Genomic DNA, 18,221 nt, shown 5'->3' with positions numbered 1-18,221 from the left:
CATGCTGCTGTCTCAGCCAATGAGAAGGGGAGTCTCGGACAGCCGAGACACTGCATAATGCATTTACATTCACTTTAAGAAATAAAACTAAATATAAGCAAGTGCAGCAAAAGGACCAAGCGAGTTCCCCCCATGGTTCAGCCAGACCATGTTCTGTACCTTTTAAAACTGAACAGCCCAAAGCGTGCTCATCATAGGCACAGAAGTGATCAAGATAGAGAGAACAAGTAATGGACACGAATAGTGTACGGAACGTTATGCATTTCACAGGATTAAAAATAAGTAACTGGGGTCTGTTCATTAAAGGCTGTTATTTAAAGGAGTGTCTGCTTCAGTTCTACCGAGACAGGAGAAATTCAGAGACAGTTTACTGGGACCTGTACTTCTACAGAGACAGAAGAAATGCACTTATAATGTCTCAGGATGTGCATGTCTAAATATACAGGAGATATCCAAGTATAATGTGCTGGAACTTGTAGTTGCATCCAGATAAAAGTGTGTATAAGGGCACTCTGAGTAACAGACCAAGCAGATATCAGTCTATGTAGAAATAGAAGAGGGTCTTCATGCACTTCCAGAAAAAAAAAAGTGCCTCTAAGTGCAGAAGTAAAACTTTATATTTCCCAAAAGGGTTAAAAACACTTACAAAAAAGGGTGGATGGGTAGGAGCACATGATATTAGTAATATGACAAATGGTTCGGCATTCTGGTAGTCCCAAGGAGTCTCCATCCAGAGGTGTAATTCTATGATAGCATATTCCGAAGTGGCCGGCAGATAGAAGCCATGACTCTCCTGGATACTGGGAAGACAGCTAGGTCTGTCTGTCTGAGACAGCATGAAACGCTGAATCCAGGAAGTGACCTCAGTGGGAAGTGACCAACAACCAGCGTGGACAGAAAACTAAATGTGATAAGAAAGAGAACCGCTGCTCCAGGTGCATATATCAAGCCTAAATGGAACTTCTCTCAGAGTGCCAGCCCTGGCCCGCCTCCATGGTAAACTTGAAGGAAAACAAAACAAAAACGGCTGCAAATCCAGAGGTGCCGGTTGCCTTATTACTGCTCATGCACACGGACGTTTTAAAAAACTGGCTGCAAAGCTAGCTCCGACGCCTGGAAAAATCGTCGTTAAAAACTCGATTTTTACCGCGTTTTGCATTGGTGTTTTTGCGAGTTTTTTAGCGCTAAGTAGCGTTTTTTAAGAAACACATCTCTTGGCTATAGCACTCAGAAAACAAAGAAAATATGTTGCGCGTTTTTGCGCGTTTTCCCGCGATTCGCGTTTTTACAGCTCTAGCTCCACGCCACGGAATGCACTGGTCCTGTTTTTTTTTTACAGCTTAAAAACGCCTATGCCATTTGCAGCTCAAAAATGCCTAGGTGGGCATGAAGCCATAGACTAACATGGACAGCCGTTTTTAAGCTGCAAAAAAAGCTCAAAAAAGCGGCTGTAAAAACGTCCGTGTGCATGAGGCCTTACTGATCACCATGGTAACACCAAAGAGACCAACATAGAGTCACACAGACATGTTTCACACATTGATTAATAATGATTAAGCACAGGATGAATGTGTGAAACGAGTCTACGTGACTATGCTGGTGTCTTTATTGTTACCATGGTGATCAATAAAAAGGCAACCTGTACCTCTGGATGTGCAGCCATTTCCTTTTTTCTTCAAACTGGAAGTGATATCATCAACATGCGACACGTTTCGGAACAGCCAATTGGTTCCTTCTTCAAGCAATGACAGCCTAGCTGTCTTCCCAGTATACAGGAGAGTCGTGGCTTCCATCTGCCAGCCACTTCAGAATATTCTACCATAGAATTACACCCCTGGATATCCCTGAGACTCCTTGGGACTACCAGAACGCCGGACCACCTGCCATATTACTATTTGGATGTGCTCCTACCCATCCACCCTTTTGTAAGTGTCTTTAACCCTTTTGGGAATATAAAAGTTTTACTTCTGCACTTAGAGGCGCCTTTTTTCTTTTCATTTAACTTGTAGTTGCATACAGACAAATGGAATGCAAGTATAATTTGTTCATAGTTCTACAGAGACAAAATATATGCAAGTATAATATGCTGGAACTTGTAGTTCTACACTGACAAAATACATGCCAGAATAATGTGCTGTGGTTTGATGCAGGGCACACTTCAGTGGTACCTACAGTAGACAGATACAGGTGTATTAAACATCTGTATGCAGTGCTGGGTGGATAGTGAATTATATCTGGTATGAGGTAAGACGGTGTGTATACATTGGGTGTGTGTATACATTGGGTGGTTATATTTACAGTCTGCGTCAGTGGCATGCCCAGCACACCGCAGTGTTATGCGGTTCTAAAAGGGACGCTACTGTACAGTAGGGTGGCAAGAAACAGAACACAGCTCCAACCTTTACAGCAAAGCTCAGAAAATGCAAGGCTAGAAGATGAATGATGGCTGTAGACATGCAACAATTTTCAGAAAACGTCAATCCCTTTTAGCTGGCCTTTTTTAAATTTATTTCAGGTACTTAGCTAGCGCTCTCAATTTACGCAGCACTTTGCATATGTATTATACGTTCATATCAGTGCCTGCCATCAAGGGGCTTACAATCTAGGGGTCCCTAACTCCCATACATCACATACTAGGGCCAATTTAGACAAGATCCAATTATCCTACCAGAGAAATCCTATGCAGGCACAAGGAGAACATGCAAACTTCAGGCAGGTAGTGTCGTAGTTGAGATTCGAACCATCGACCCTAGCTCTGCTATGTGGAAGTAATATTCATGCTATCTATGTCCATCATGTGGGATGAAAGGTATTGGAGGTAAGCTGCCTTGTTCTGTTTATGCAGTTGAAATTGTCTGAAAACTGGACAAAAATTGGCAAAAATTCCATCTTCCAAGGAGAATATTTCAATATGGGAATCCCAATACTTTGCAGACCTTGTAAACCAAGCCTCATATCTTGAATAACCATCAATGTTTTCTATACATCGTGGCACCTTGTATCATCTGACAAGGTACACATCCAGGGTGACATGTTCACTATACACTAATCACAAAGTGTTGTAGTAAACCCTAATGGACAATCAAAATTTCTGTAACAAACAGGGAAGGTTAGGCGGTGTGATTCAATACTACAACATAGAAAAATCATTTGTAAATTACATACCCAAATAGATTAAACCAAATCCTCCCTGGCCAAACTTTTTGCCCAATCTCCACCTTTTTTTGCTTGTGTCAGTCAATATCCAACCTTCCGGCAAAGGAACTGGCAGCTTGTTTTTCCTCGGAGGCATTTTTTTGTTTTAACCTAAAAGAAAGACCTTTTTAAAATCCTTACACAAAATAAGTGAAAGTGCTGTATAGACCAACACACAAATTCTGGGTCAACCTCAAATAAGCTGAAATTCATACATAAGCACTCTGCATTATCAATCACCACTGCTGTAACTGTAGCCATAGTGGAGGAGGCTAGAAGAAGCAAAATAACTCTCCACCATATAGAATTATTTTGGGGTTGAGCAGCAATGGGATGTATAAAAGATCTGAGCAGGCAAATCCTGCAATACACACAAAGCACATATGGACTATTGCATCACACATATCAAGGCTGGCAAATTGTAGGCATACAGTTGTGCATGTGTTCTCACAATTTATATGAAATAAAATGCTTCAATGGCTCATATTTTTTGTTTGGGCAACTGGCTGGAATAGGCACAGACCAAGGCTGTGGTGGATATTTTCCAAAGAACAGACCTTAGTGAAGGACACAAAAGGTACATTTTAAATTAAAATCATCAAAAAACACTGTCAACTCTCTGGCCTAGTTCTACAAGTACAAATAAGTTTAAAATAACATTTAAATAAAGACTGCTTGTGGTATGAGATTGCATGCATGGCACACGGGACAGGCTGAGATGCATACATGGCACACGGGACAATTTCACACTGTGCTACACGAAAAGGAGAAGCAACCCCATTTGTCAGCTAACACCTCTATGGTAACCCAACAGACTCAGCATAGAGTTGCCTGCCTGTAAACCAATGCATGGTGTACTGCTAACTGAGCTCACCTTCAGGAACAGTCACTCGGCTCCCCCTGCTTAGCTACCTCCCTCTTCCAGGCAAACCGTAATCCCGCCCACTCAAGCAGCCGCCTGCAGGAGAGAGTCTGGAAAACTGCTGGGGGCGGTGCAGGGGGCGGAGAGTCACTAGACGATGTCCAATAATGGCTGTGGGTTGTCCTGACCACGGCTCTGATTTCCCGGGGGCGGGGCATGCTCGGCCGAACGTAAAGCGGGCCGCTGTGGACACTGCAAGATCCGCTCATGGACACCGGCGTCTGTGTATGGACACCTTGCCGATCCCTGGTGACTGGGATCTTGGCAGAGTTACAATTTTTAACCACTTGCCTACTGGGCTAATTTTCACCTTGCACCGCTGTGCTTGAAATGTTTCTTTTTTTTGTTTTGTTTTTATTTTTGTTTTTTTACACAAATAGAGCTTTCTTTTGGTGGTATTTAACCACCACTGTTTTTATTTTTTATTCTTTGCTAAACAAAAAAAACAAAAAAAAAAAAGACCGACATTTTTTAACAAAAAAAAATAAAAAAAGTTTTTCATAGTTTATTGTTATACAATTTTGCAAACCAGTAATTTTTTTCCTTCACTGATATGTACTGATGGGCCGTGATAGGTGGCACTGATTGACAGCACCAGTGATGAAGAAGACACTGATAATCAGTGCCCTATCAGTGTAGATGTCCCTGTCATACAAGGCGGTTATCAGCTCTCCTGTCCTCATGCTGTCAGCGTGAGAAAAGGAATGCCGGTAACCCGCTTGTGTTTACATCATGATCAGTTGTGATTGGACACAGCTAATCACATGGTTAAGGGGCGCCAAGATTGGCCCTTTACCCCCATCTGTGATGAGCTGTGTCTATAGGAATGTTTGACTATTCTTCTAGAAGTGAATTTGTGAGGTCAGGCACTGATGTGGATGATCAGGCCTGGTTTGCAGTCTCTGCTCTAATTCATCCCAAAGGTGTTATATGGGGTTGAAGTCAGGACTAGACTTGGGCAGTTTATTCCGAGCATCAGCTCAGGCCCAACATTGGCTGTTAGCCGTCATTCAGCTATAGCGTGGTCGGCAAGTGGTTAAAACACCCTTTAACCACTTGCCGACCGCCGCATGACGATATACGTCGGCAGAATGGCACGGGCAGGCATATGGCGTATATATAAGTCCCTTCCTTCCCGCGGGTGGGGGGCCCGATCGGGCCCCCCCCCCCCGGTGCCTGCGGCAGTTGGCATTCGTTCGGGAGCGATCCGGGATGAGGGGGCGGCCATTCAGTCATGGCCACCCCCTCGCGATCGCTCCCGACGAATGGAAATCCTTCGTGACATCACTTCCTCTCCTGTAATGTAAACACAGGAGAGGAAGTGATGTATTCTCTCCTCCGTGTCGGTATTTTTCGTTCCGGCACCGAGGATCGGTGAGTTGCACCAACACACCACACATACAGTAGAACATGCCAGGCACACTCACACCCCCCCTTTACCCCCCGATCACCCCCCCCCCCAATTACCCCTGCCCCCCCAGTCACAGTGACACCAATTGCATTTTTTTTTTTTTTTTTTTTTTTGCATTGGTGTCATTTGTGACTGTAATAACTGTTAGGGCAGTTAGGGTTAGCCCCCTTTAGTTCTAATGTGCCCCCCTAACCCCCCCAATAAAGGTTTAACCCCGTGATCACCCCCCGTCGCCAGTGTCACTAAGGCTGGGTTCACATTGCAGCGGTTTATGAGAACGGATGTGATTCGCACCGCACTGCAGTGCAAATTTCAGTGCCATTCATTGTTAACAGCACACCAAACACAGAAGCAAACACACATTTTGTCACGTGAAAAAATGGGCGACAGATGCAGCTAAATGCACAGTAAAAAACATGCAACTCGATCCATGCCAAAATGTTCCATGAGCTACTTTGCCACACGTAGCGCAGCCCACTAAAATCAACTTTGCTGTCTGTTTTAGAAATACACTACAAATGCATCCAAAAAGTACAGTAAAAACCCACCACGCACCACTCCAAAACAAAGTTCTGGAGCTTCTTTGGGGCGATTGCTGTGCATAGAGCAGCCCATTCACGTGAATGGGCTGGCCTAGGCGTGATGAGTGGAAATTCTCCAAAATGCCCCCCCCCCAAAAAATGTTTTACTATCCAAAATTTAAAACAAGGGCAGAGGATTTAATAGATGGAAAGATACAAAAATGACTGAAGTTCTGCTTTAAAAGAAAGAAAAACTAGACTTTAGTATCACTTCAAGGACAATGCTGCAGACTGATACCATAGCATACAAAGTGACACAGGAAGAGAAAAGCTCAAATAATGCAAAACCCTGAATGGAATGATCTTGCACTGGGCACGTTATCGAAGCACTTAATAATTCAATTGCATGATAACACATTATAATTTATTAATTTGTTATATATTATCACAGTGGTAACGCACACTATTTGTAACACAAGTGCGCTGTGGATATATATGCACATACATTTTGTTATTTCAGGTTGTTAAAATTACTTTTCCACTTTCTAAAATTGTTACATTATGACAAACTCTATAACATCAAACAGGATACTGTTAAAATACAGGGAACAAAACTTTGTGTTTGCTTTTTTTTGCTGCCATTTACCTGTTAAAAAAAAAAAATAAATAAATAAAAAAAACAGGAATTGTTGCTACTCTCACCTTATCCTAGCATTGTCCCCCGCAGAGTTACTGCTTGAGTGCAGCTGGGCTTCTGAATTGAATAATACCCAGTGTCATGCAACCCTCTTACTGCAGGTCATCACACAGCCTGGGCTGACATTAGTACAGGAGGAAGGACAGTCTATTGCCACCACCAAAGAAGAAAACTCGTATCATAAGCCACGATGATAAGCCTGAAAATGGCAGAGAAATAACAGTCACCAGAGTAAGTGTCTCATAGGCACATTTCCCCTCTCTATTCCTTTTTTTTTTTTTTGATGGCAACAACTCAAAGTTTTGGGATTTCCCTTCAATTTCAGTCTCTGTGATAAAGTTTACCAGAACAAACAACAATAGAGAATTCCTAACGCCGACTCAAAAAACAGTAAAGTTAAAAGAAAACAACACTATTCCAAATGAAAAATAAAATACACCTTTAGATGTTCTGTAAAGTCCCCCCCCCGGGAAGCTCCCTCGTCCAACTTGACAAATGTCAGGTTTCAATTTCCACTGAAAAGTTTAACTTTTGATAAAATCCCCCCTGAGGTTACTCCCTGCTTTAGGAGAAACAAACACGGAAGCTTCTCTCACTGTGACATGGTAATTGGAGCCGATTGTAATAATGAAACTGAAAATCGGAAAGGATGTGGTGCAATATATTCCCTGGAACACAGAAAGATAGAAATGTGCACATTATTATGATAAAACCCTAAAGCCCCATACACAAACACACTCAGATTTTATGCTGATTTTTTCCTTCAGATTTACCAAAACCACATGAGGTCAGACCTTAGGAGTTTCAATGTGTATGCAATCAGGCAGACCCTTGCACTACATGGTTTTGGTAAATCTGAAGACAAGAATCAGCAGAAAATCTGATAGTGTATATGGGGCTTTAGACCCCTTTCACACCGATGGGCTAATCGGGTTTGCCCGTCAGTTTTTCAGGCAGACCTGATAAGACCATGCATTGCTCTCTATGTAGCAGTGGACATCAGCAGACATTTGTCCATTGGTACCAGCAGACATCCAATCCGATCCAGTCCACTAAAAACGAATGGATGGGGATCCGTTCCCTATTAGTTCAGCGGATCGGATTGAAAGACAGTCAGATGGAAACAAACAGGCAATATGTTTCCATCGCACAGCCCATAGAGGACAAGAAGCTGCGTCCATGTCCACTCCGCATCCACAGAGCAGATGTGGACCTATCATCTGCCTGCTCAGTGGGGATCAGCACCCTTATGCTGTCAGATGGGGGATTCAAGATTAGAGATGAGCTTAAGCATCCTCAAAACATATCTCTAACCTGAACTCCCACTTTTTTGTATTCCAATGAGTTGCGGGCCAGGCGATTCCCTGCTGTGGGGTGGGAGTGCACATGCAGATACAAGACTCCAAAGGTCCCGGAAGAAGAGGGGCAACATATACGTAAAAACAAAAAAAGGCTTTAATGTAATTTTCAGGTTAATTTTGTTTAAATAGAAATGCAGGAATCAAAAAAAAAAAAAAAAAATTATATATAAAAACAAACATACTCATCCAGATGGCTGCAACATCGATCTGATGCTGCAGCTGTCCCCCACAGACTCTACACCAAGAACTGAGCGATCAAAGACTGCTGATTGCTCAGTTTCTCTGGTCCACTCTGAGCACAGAGTGGTGACTGTCAGTCACCACTCTGTGCTCTTCCCCTCTAGCTCTCACTGGATCCCAGGACTGTACAGGGGGCAGGAGTGGCTGACTTAAAGCAGTTGTATAGTTATCTTTTTCATTTTGACCTACAGGTAAGCCTATAATAAGGCTTACCTGTACGTAAAACGAATATCTCCTAAACCTGTATGGTTTAGGAGATATTCCCCTCGCAATGAGCCGCTGACTTGACTGAAAGTCCTGCAGAAGCCAGACCTTGCTGGGAAGAAAACTCCCGCATGCACGGGAGTGACGACATTGTGGCTCCAGCCACTCACAGCTCTGGAGCAGCGATACCTGGAAGACACGCCGAGGCGTGTACCGAATGAGATGCTGGCGCCTCGTTCTAAGGTAACTATTTCATAATGAGCTAGTATTCGGTGCATACTAGCTCAATATCCCTTTTCCCTTACAGGTGTAAAAAAAAAAAAAAAAAACTTAGTGGGTTTACTCCCACTTTAAGCCCTCAGTGGGCATGCTGAGAAACTTAGCCAGCTGCCAGGCAGGAATCTAGGCAGATCCCAACTTTATTGTCAGGATCCTTACAGAGCCTAAACTGTCCACCGACGGCAGACGTAAGCCCACTCTCAGCTGAATCTGGTTCACAGGAGTGAAGAACTAAGATCACTCTTGTGACAATAGGCGTGCACAAGGGGTGTGCCAGGTGTACCTGGGCACACCTTAATCACTATGTTCGGTGCCGATTCTCCCTACTGCCCAGGCACCCCCCCTTTTTGCCCCGCCCCCACCCTGCAGGGCTGCTAGCTTCCCTCTTCTCCCCCTGGCTACTGAGGTGATGTTTCAGGATGGAGAGCAGGAAAAGGGGCAAGTAAATATGTAATTTACAAGCACCTTCCTTTTCTAAATGAACACACTTGCTCACTGTGTCTATTCATAACTGAAGCACAGTAAACTGTGTACTATGCTTCACTTTGTGAACGAACAAAAAGCCGCTCAGCACAGCCCAATTTTTTGCAATATGGCATTGCGTTACTTTAACTGACAATTGAGTGGTTGTGCGATTCTGTACACAAATAAAATGGATGTCCCTTTTTTTCCCCCACAAATAGAGCTTTCTTTTGGTGATATTTGATCACCGGTTTTTATTTTTTATGCCAAAAATGTCCGACAATTTTGAAAAAATAAATATATATATATCTAATTTCTACTATAAAACATACCCAATAAAAAAAAAAAAATCTAATTATTCATCAATTTAGGCCAATATGTATTCTGCTACATGTTTTTTGGTAATAAAAGATCCCAATAAGTGTATATTAATTGGTTTTCTCAAAAGTTACCACGTCTACAAACTATGGGATAGATTTATGAATTTTTTTTATATTATTATTATATTTTGTATTGTTGTTTTTACTATTAATGGCGGCGATCAGCGATTTTTAGCAGGACTGCGACATTACAGCAGACAAATTTGATACACTGATACTTTTTGGGGACCAGTGACACCAATACAGTGATCAGTGCTTAAAAAAAAAATTCCTCGTCACTGTACTAATTTTTTTTTTTTTTTTTTTTTTTTTAAATTCTTTATTTATATCCAATTTTTTTTTTCATAACAAAATAAATGCATGCAAGAAAAGGAGAGGGAACATATTCATACAAATACAATATATACAACACCAAAAGAAAAAAGATTATTAGTTTAAACCTACTCCATTGTAAACTTAAAATACCTCTCTACTCTCCCCCTCACACCCCCCCCCCCCCCCCCCTGCCCACCCCGCCCTTACCTTGTAGAATCGCTAGTGGGTTACCTCTTAGTGAGCGTTATTTCTAACCGGGTAATATTTTCTTCTGAAGTTTATTGTGTAATTTCCTCCACATATCTCCAAGACAATTTAAATTCTTCCCACGATGCCCATTTGTTTGAGCCTCCCTCTTCTGCTGATAAATCAACGTCCCCTTCGTTATAATTTTCTATTTTTTGTATTTCATTTATACGAAAAATCCAATCAGATATTTTAGGGCTCTCATTTTCTCTCCATTTTTTTGGGATTAAATTTTTGGCGGTGTCTAACAGGATTGGAATTAATGAGGTTTTATATTGCTTTATGGGTTCGTCTGTCCCATGAAATAGGACAATCCACGGATCTTCTCTTATTTCCTTTTTTGTTACAACTTTAATTATCTCTAAGATTTTTCTCCAGTAAGTTTTAATAATGGGGCAGTCCCACCAAATGTGGGCCATAGTCCCCGTTATTTTACAGCCACGCCAGCAATCCGCAGATTGCTCTAGTCCCATTTTGGCCATTTTATCGGGTGTCGCATACCACCTTGCAAGGCACTTGTAGTTCGTTTCTATCAATTTATTATCTACTATCCCCGAGTGAATTAGTTTAAAAATCTTATTACGAGTTTGTGTGCTACATTGTGACCCCAGCTCTAATTCCCACTTTTGGAAGTATGGTGGGTCCTCCAATTCGTCCCCCTCAGAAAGAATCTTATATAAAAGCGTAATATTTTTTTTTGATTTTTCTCTCAAACATAGACGCTCCAGGGGTCTCAGTTCCTCTTCACTACGAATTGGCTGAGGTAAATTTGAAATGAAATGGCTAAGTTGGAGGAACCGCCACCCGTCTATTTTCATGAGGTCTGTGTCCAAACTAAGTGCTTGAAATGAGGCTATTTTACCCTTGACTAATATATCTTTTAATTGTGCGGTGTCTTTCCTAATCCAATTACCCCCCACCTCCTGTTTGCCTGGAGTGAAAAAATCATTATCTTTAAGAAAAATCAAAGGTGAATTGTACCCCCACTTGTTTTGTGAATGTGTTCGGTCCCAAATCTTTAAAGCTAAACGTGTTATCTCGTGAGCGTGAGGTCCAATGGACCTGAACTGTGGAGGGTTCCATATCGTGCGACCTAAAAGTGCTTGACTCATTGTGTTCTCTACACTCACCCACCTCTTTTTATTTGCCTCTTTCGCCCATTCAACTACTCGAGACAGAACCACTGCATTGTAGTATCTTTTTAGATCCGGGACAGACAGTCCCCCTTGCCTTTTTCCCCTGCATAACACCCCCATGGCAATTCTCGGTTTTTTATGTTGCCAAATATACTTCGAAATTAAATTTTTCATTAATCTAAAATAAGCCGAAGAGAGCGGAATGGGAAGCATTTGAAACTTGTATATGATCTTCGGGATTAGTATCATTTTAACTGCATTGATACGCCCTAACCAAGAGAGGGAGCATGTTGAAATTTTTTTTATTTCTCTTTTGATTTCATCGAGTAAGGGGATATAATTCTTCGTGAATATTTTCCTAATGGTGTTCGACAGATAAATTCCCAAGTATTTGATCTCCTTACGCCATGGGAAACGGAATTCTGTCCGAAGGTTCTCCTCTTCCTGGGTACTGATGTTAACATTCATAACTTCAGACTTGCTGAGGTTTATTTTCAAATTCGATATTTTGCCGAATTTTTCCAACACCCTCAGCAAGTTCGGAATCGTGATCCTAGGTTTAGTAATGAAGAATAACACGTCATCCGCATAAGCGGCTAATTTATGTTCATCCCCTCCCAACTTGATCCCCGTTATATCCTGATTTTTTCGGATATAGGTCAATAACGGCTCCAGAGATAATGCAAATAGGAGTGGAGACAGTGGGCACCCCTGTCTGGTGCCGTTACTCATTTGAAATTGAGAGGAGGATTCTCCATTAATTTTGACAGAGGCCTGCGGGTGGTTATAGAGGACCTGGATCCATTGGATCATTCTCGGGCCTATACCCATAACTTCCAACGTTTCTATCATAAGTCCCCAGTCTACCCTGTCAAATGCTTTTTCTGCATCTATAGACAGGAATAGAGCTGGGGACCCACTATTTTTTAGGGCCTGGAGGAGGAGTAAAGCCCTCACCCCATTGTCCCTTCCTTCTCTTTCGGGAATAAATCAGACCTGATCTGGGTGCACTAGATCACTCATCTTGTTCTTCAGCCTGGCTGCCAGTATTTTGGCGAATAATTTTGTGTCCGCATTCAATAATGCTATTGGCCTATAGCTTGAGCAAAGTAAGTGATCCTTCCCTTCCTTCGGAATTACCGTAATTGAGGCCCGTAAAGCTTCAGTGTTCATGTCGTATTGGGTACCGAGCCCGTTCATATAATGACATAATCTTGGGACTAAGATTTCCTTAAATTTTTTGTAGTAAATAATCGTGAGCCCGTCAGGCCCGGGACTTTTGCCCAATTCCGTCTCCTTTAATGCTCTAAAGATTTCCTCCTCAGTGATAGGTCTGTCTATACTGTTTCTTTCACTCTCATGTAATTGGGGTAAGTTAGTATCATGCAAGAATTCTTTAGTGATTTCCTTATCCCCTTTACCACACCTCCCTTTTTGGCCAACATTATATAGGGCGCTATAGTATTGTCTAAATACCTCCGCGATTTCCTTAGTGGTATGAACCGTCTTCCCGTTCTTGTCCTGGATTTTATCGATAAAATTGGTCTCCCTCCTCCCTTTTAGTTGTCTCGCTAAGTATTTGCCAGTTTTATTTTTCCCATAGTTTCTCTCTCTAATTCTCCCTTCAAGTGACCTCCTTGCTTCCTGATCCAAAAGGTCTTTAAGTTCCTCCCTTTTATTAATCAAAAGGTGAAGAAGTTCCGGCTGTTGGACCTTTTGTTTTTTGTGCTCTTGTTCTAATCTATGGACGTCTTTAATCAGGTACTCCCTTCTCTGAATTTTAGCTTTTTTTTTATTTGTGGCAATGGAGATGAGGATGCCCCTGATATATGCTTTATGTCCTTCCCATAGGGAGGCACCCGAGATATCCCCTGTATCATTCGTCGAGAAGTAGAATTCTAATTCTTTCCGGATTATCTCGATGGTATCATTGTCCTGAACAAGATTTTCATTTAATCGCCAAGTAAAGGGTTGTCTGTATAACCCTGGTATCCTCAACTTCATTGTCACAGGAGAGTGATCAGAGAGGGAGGCTATTCCTATCCCTGTCTCTGCGACGTCCTCTAACAGCCTGTGGTCCACCAATATGTAATCCAATCTGGAATACGTCCCGTGCACTGGGGAATAGAAAGAGAAGTCCTTCGTTTTCTCATGTTGTGTCCGCCACGCGTCCACCATTTGATGTTGTTTCAAGCAATGTTTCAATATTTTCAGGGTCCTCTCATTCGTCCCCCTTGCGCGGGACGTACTGTCCATGGCGGAATCCATACAAAAATTAAAATCCCCTGCTAGAATTACATCACCAGATTTAAATTCTGCTAATCTTCGCAGGATCCGTTTCATATATCCTAAGGGATTATTATTTGGACAATATACGTTAGCAAGAGTAAACACCCTGTTTCCTAGCTCACCCTTAAGGAACAGGTATCGGCCCTCAGGGTCAGTCAATCTATCGATCAGAGTAAATCGTGTATGTTTCTCGAATCCAATTGCCACCCCCTTAGCCCTCCTAATTGGGGAATCACCGTAGAACCAGGTCGGGAAGCTGTCTGAATATAACTTAACATTCGAATCCAGGGAGAGATGGGTCTCCTGCAAGAATACTACTTCAGCTCTGCATTGATGTAATTCCATTAAGAGTTTGTACCTTTTGTTTAGGGCGTTTAATCCTCTTACATTATAGGATATAAAATTTACCTCAGTCATCCTGTACTGACTACTGGCATACTTAATCTATATTTATTTATCCAACCCAAGATTTTCATGGCTCTTTCGGTCCCCCACACTACAAGGCGATTCTCCTCCCACTCCTCCCCCCGCCCCCCCCATCCCTTCCCCCAACCCCCACCCCCGCCCCTGTCCCCCCCCACCCCCATCCCTGTCCCCCCCCATCCCTTCACCCACCCCCCTCCCCCGCCCCTGGCCCTGTCCTGGCCTATACTTGACAATGGGAAGCACTGCCCCCCTCTGCAAGTAATACCTTCCAGGGTGTGACTCCAACTGCGGGCTTCCACTTCAACACCCCCTGTCCCCCCACCCCTAGGGGGAGAGATACTCCATCTCCAGACAGGGAGTGGTGGAGCCCGGATCCGCCTCACCTATCCATCTTCCCTTCCAACCCAACTCCGCACCCCTCCCCCGGGTCCCCCCCCCCACCCCCACCCCAAGAAAACCCACTCAGAATAAGAAAAGAAAACAAAAACGGCCTGAAACAGACAGAGAAACCAAAGGGTCCACGCGATAAGCGCAAAAAAACCCCTCTTCCCCTCCTAGTAAGCCCATTAATTTTCACGAGAGTCTCGGTGGAGCTTAGGGGGTGGAATTCCCAAGTTATTACAGAAGACCTCGATTTCTTCTAGGAACTTTAACTTGAAAGTCCTTCCCTCTCTCTGAACAATCAAAGCTGTCGGAAAACCCCAGCTGTATCTTATATTGGCACTTCTCAGTTGTTCCAGTAAGGGTTTGAGTTGTCTTCTCCGAGCTAAGGTCCCTGCGGAAAGATCTGAAAAAATTTGTAGGGTTGTCCCTTCATATTGTAATGAGGGCAATCCTCTTAATTTACTCCAAATCTTGGTTTTGTCCTCGTAGAGATGAAATTTTACGATCACGTCTCGGGGTACCTCTACCCTCAGTCCTGGAGGTTTCCTTACTCTATGGACACGATCTATTTTTAAATCTTCGCCTTCCACTCTTCCTAGTAAAGGGTTAAATAGCTTCGTCATCTTTGCACCGAGGTCTTCTCCTTGTTGTTCAGGTAAGGCTCTAATCCTCAGGTTCTGTCGTCTGCTCTGGTTTTCCTGTTCCTCCAGTCTGTATAAAATGTCCCTGTGAGCCTCTTGCATTTTTCTAGACTGCGCTTTTAGGTCTAGTAATTCCTGAGCCTGTTTGCCCATTAGATCCTCCGTTTCTTCTATTCTCCTTAACAGGTGACCCATATCCGCCCTAACGGTTAAGATCTCTGACTTAATTAAATTTTCCAGTTTCAAAAACATTTCTTGTATTTCACCTTTGGTAGGTATTTGGGAGATATCTGTCTGTTCTCTATTTTTACCATCCAGGTCTGACTCTGTATCTTCACCAGAGGAGTCGTCTTGGATCCCAGTTGCTTTTCCAACCTCCTTCCTCCTCTCTCACTTGCCCACTTGTTTTTTATCCAGGCCTGGACTTTTTTGGCTTGTCTCTTTAAGATATTTCTGGATCGAGCTTGTATTTAGGCTCTCTTTAGGGGCTTTAGAGTCATTGACTTTTGGGTTTCTACCCTTCATGTTGTCCCTCTTTGGCTTTCTCCTCCCCAGGGTTCCCTTTCGCTTGGAGACACCTTAGAAAAGGGCTGTGGGATTGCAAATAGCAAGCAAAAGACAAGGGTGCAGGTAATAGTAAAACTAAAATAGTCAAGTCCTTTCCTCTAAGCTAGCTATTGGCCTGTCTATGAGACAGCGAGCTCTTCCCAGGAAATCAGTCCATGAAGCTCTCGGGTCACGGTAAGCAAAGGGGAGATCTACTGCGCCCCTACTTAGGCAAGAGTATAGGCCAGGGTATCTCCTTTAACTGTCCATATCTTTGGGCGGTAGAGGCCAAGAGGAGAACCCAAGAGGAAGATAATGCCGAAACGGGCCACAAGGGGTCCCCTATTCTCCCTTTACACACAGGTGTATTCTCCCCCCAAAAAAAAAAAAAAAAAAAATAGGATTGAAAGTGTAATTTTCTAGTTCTGGGGGATTACAAGATGCTATATTTGGGGTCTTTGGTCCCTCCTGCGATAGGGGAATCCTCTTGCGACTCTCAGACTTAGTCGTCCCCGGTTTCTCCACTCATTCAAAGCGGGGGCATGTGGTCTTGCCCGTGACTGCCTTACAAACAGACGTGGGTCCTTGAACTGGGCTACCTTTAATTTAAATCAACTCGAGCCGGAGCAGCAAAAAAAAAAAAAAAAAAAAAAAAAAGGTGCCCCGCCACTCAAAATTGTATCAGAGAACAATACTGAACTTTTCAAAGGTTAAATAACATGTAGAAATTGCTATAAATCATCAGTGTCCTGGACAGTACTTGTCAGAGCATAGAGTAGCATGTGAATCTTAATATGTGTGTTCAAAGTGCTGCTATTCAATGAGTTGCATTTGAATCCATCAGCTTGCTCCTTAGTTGCTCCTACTCAGTGCTTAACTGGAAGATATGTAACAGTCCAGGGAAAAAAAAAAAACAAAGCAATTTGGAAGGGTCTGACCTGTTAGTAGTCTTCTGCGTGTGTTAGATCTTCAGCTCACAGGGACTGTACTCCCTCAGCAGCATCTGGTGGAAGAGTATGGGGGGGGGGGTGTAGAGCCGAGGACTCCGCCGCTCGCTCCAGCGCGGTCCTCCGTGCCATCTACCGGTGTCCCTCCGGATCACGCTGTGAGTGCTCTCTGGTCCGGGCAAGCAGGCGTTCGAGTGCGGGTGCTGGGGCCAGAGCGGGAATCATTTAGGAGCGCCACGCTCTCTCCCTGCGCTTAGCTCCGGATGGTGCGGCGAATCCTCCTCCATCCCGTCGCGTGGAAGCCGCCGCTAGGCCCCTCCCCTCTCACGTACGCCGCATGACGTGGTATCTCCCCGGAAATTCAGGTCACTGTACTAATGACACTGGCAGGGAAGGTGTTAACATCAAGGGCGATCAACGGATTAAATGGGCTCCTAGGGAGTGCTTTCTAATTGTGTGGGGGATGTTTTGATAGGGGGAAGTCAGAGATCCATGTTTCTGCTTTGCAGGAACAAAAGATCTCCATCTCCCCCTCTCACAGAATGGCCGCCTGCCTTGTTTACATAGGCAGACTGGCGTTCTTCCTCTCCTCGGAATGACCGTGAGGTGCCAGCGAACATCGGGTCTGCCGGACCCGCGTGCACCCCACACCCAATGCACAAAACAACCGTACAGGTGTGTGATTTTACGCATGAGGGCCATCATGTCTGCGTGGAGTGGTCCAGAAGTGGTTAATAAATTCTATGCCTTAAGATAAAAAGCCTTCTGTGTGCAGCAGCCCCCCCCTCAGCCCCTTCTCTGTCCACAAGTGTCTCGGCCATCTCCCTCCTGATTGACCAAGACACAGCAGCGGTGCCATTGGCTCCCGCTTCTGATAATCAAAGTCTGTTAGCCAATCAAGAGAGGGGGCTGGTCTGGGGCTCCGTGTCTGAGTGCTTTCTAATGGTGTGGGATGCTTTGACTGGGGAAAGTCAGAGATCTGTGTTTCTGCTTTGCAGGAACACAAGATCTCCATCTTCCCCTCTCACAGAACGGCGGCCTGCCTTGTTTACATAGGCAGACTGCCGTTCTTCCTCTCCTTGGAATAATCGCGAAGTGCCGGAGAACATCGGGTCTCCCAGACCCGCTGATTGGCCCCCGCTGTGTCCAATCACAGTGGAAGCGGGTCGCCGGCGGTGAGCGTGTGTGCCCCAGACCCAGTGCATGAATTTTGCGCATGAGGGCCACCCTGGTGCAGTATATCTGTGTGGGGCAATCCAGAGGTGGTTAATGCATGTTATGCCTTTAGATAAAAAGCCTTCTGTGTGCAGCAGCCCCCAAGCTTCCCCCCCCCCCCCCTTTCAGCCCCATCTCTGTCCACAGGTATCTCGGCCATCTGAGACTCTCTCTCCTGATTGGCTGTCTTTGGGAGAGGGGGGCGTCTGACCGGACACAGGCAGCTGTGACTCGGCTCAGGTGCAACCTGCTTGCTGTGAGGAGGGAGGTGCCAGGAACGCCAAAAAGGGACCCAGGCTGCCCTGACCCAGACTTACCTGCACAGAGCAGGTAAATATAACTTTTTTTTTCTCTAAAAATAACCAACAAGATTTGACAATCACTTTAATATCATAATCCCCATT

The 18,221-nt window shown here is 44.0% G+C and overlaps 1 protein-coding gene across 5 annotated transcripts in view; it reads right to left on the bottom strand.

Moving 5' to 3' along the window:
* VRK2 (VRK serine/threonine kinase 2) overlaps positions 1–18,221 on the bottom strand; it is a 188,848-nt gene that overhangs the window by 168,318 nt on the left and 2,309 nt on the right. For 2 of the 5 annotated variants that reach the window (XM_077486047.1, XM_077486051.1), the window contains exon 2: positions 3,166–3,306. In XM_077486047.1, the coding sequence (XP_077342173.1) occupies positions 3,166–3,292 (127 nt within the window). In that variant the 5' untranslated portion in view covers positions 3,293–3,306. Of the gene's footprint in view, positions 1–3,165; positions 3,307–6,751; positions 6,946–7,185; positions 7,353–18,221 lie in introns of those variants that run through there. The other 3 variants (XM_077486048.1, XM_077486050.1, XM_077486049.1) reach the window with 3 other exon arrangements.

Source organism: Lithobates pipiens, unplaced genomic scaffold (assembly GCF_037356315.1).
Source record: "Lithobates pipiens isolate NorthernLeopardFrog02 unplaced genomic scaffold, aLitPip1_a1.2 Scaffold_18, whole genome shotgun sequence".
In the NCBI taxonomy this organism is placed as follows: Eukaryota; Metazoa; Chordata; class Amphibia; order Anura; family Ranidae; genus Lithobates; species Lithobates pipiens.
This window is presented reverse-complemented; position numbering and strand designations above follow the sequence as displayed.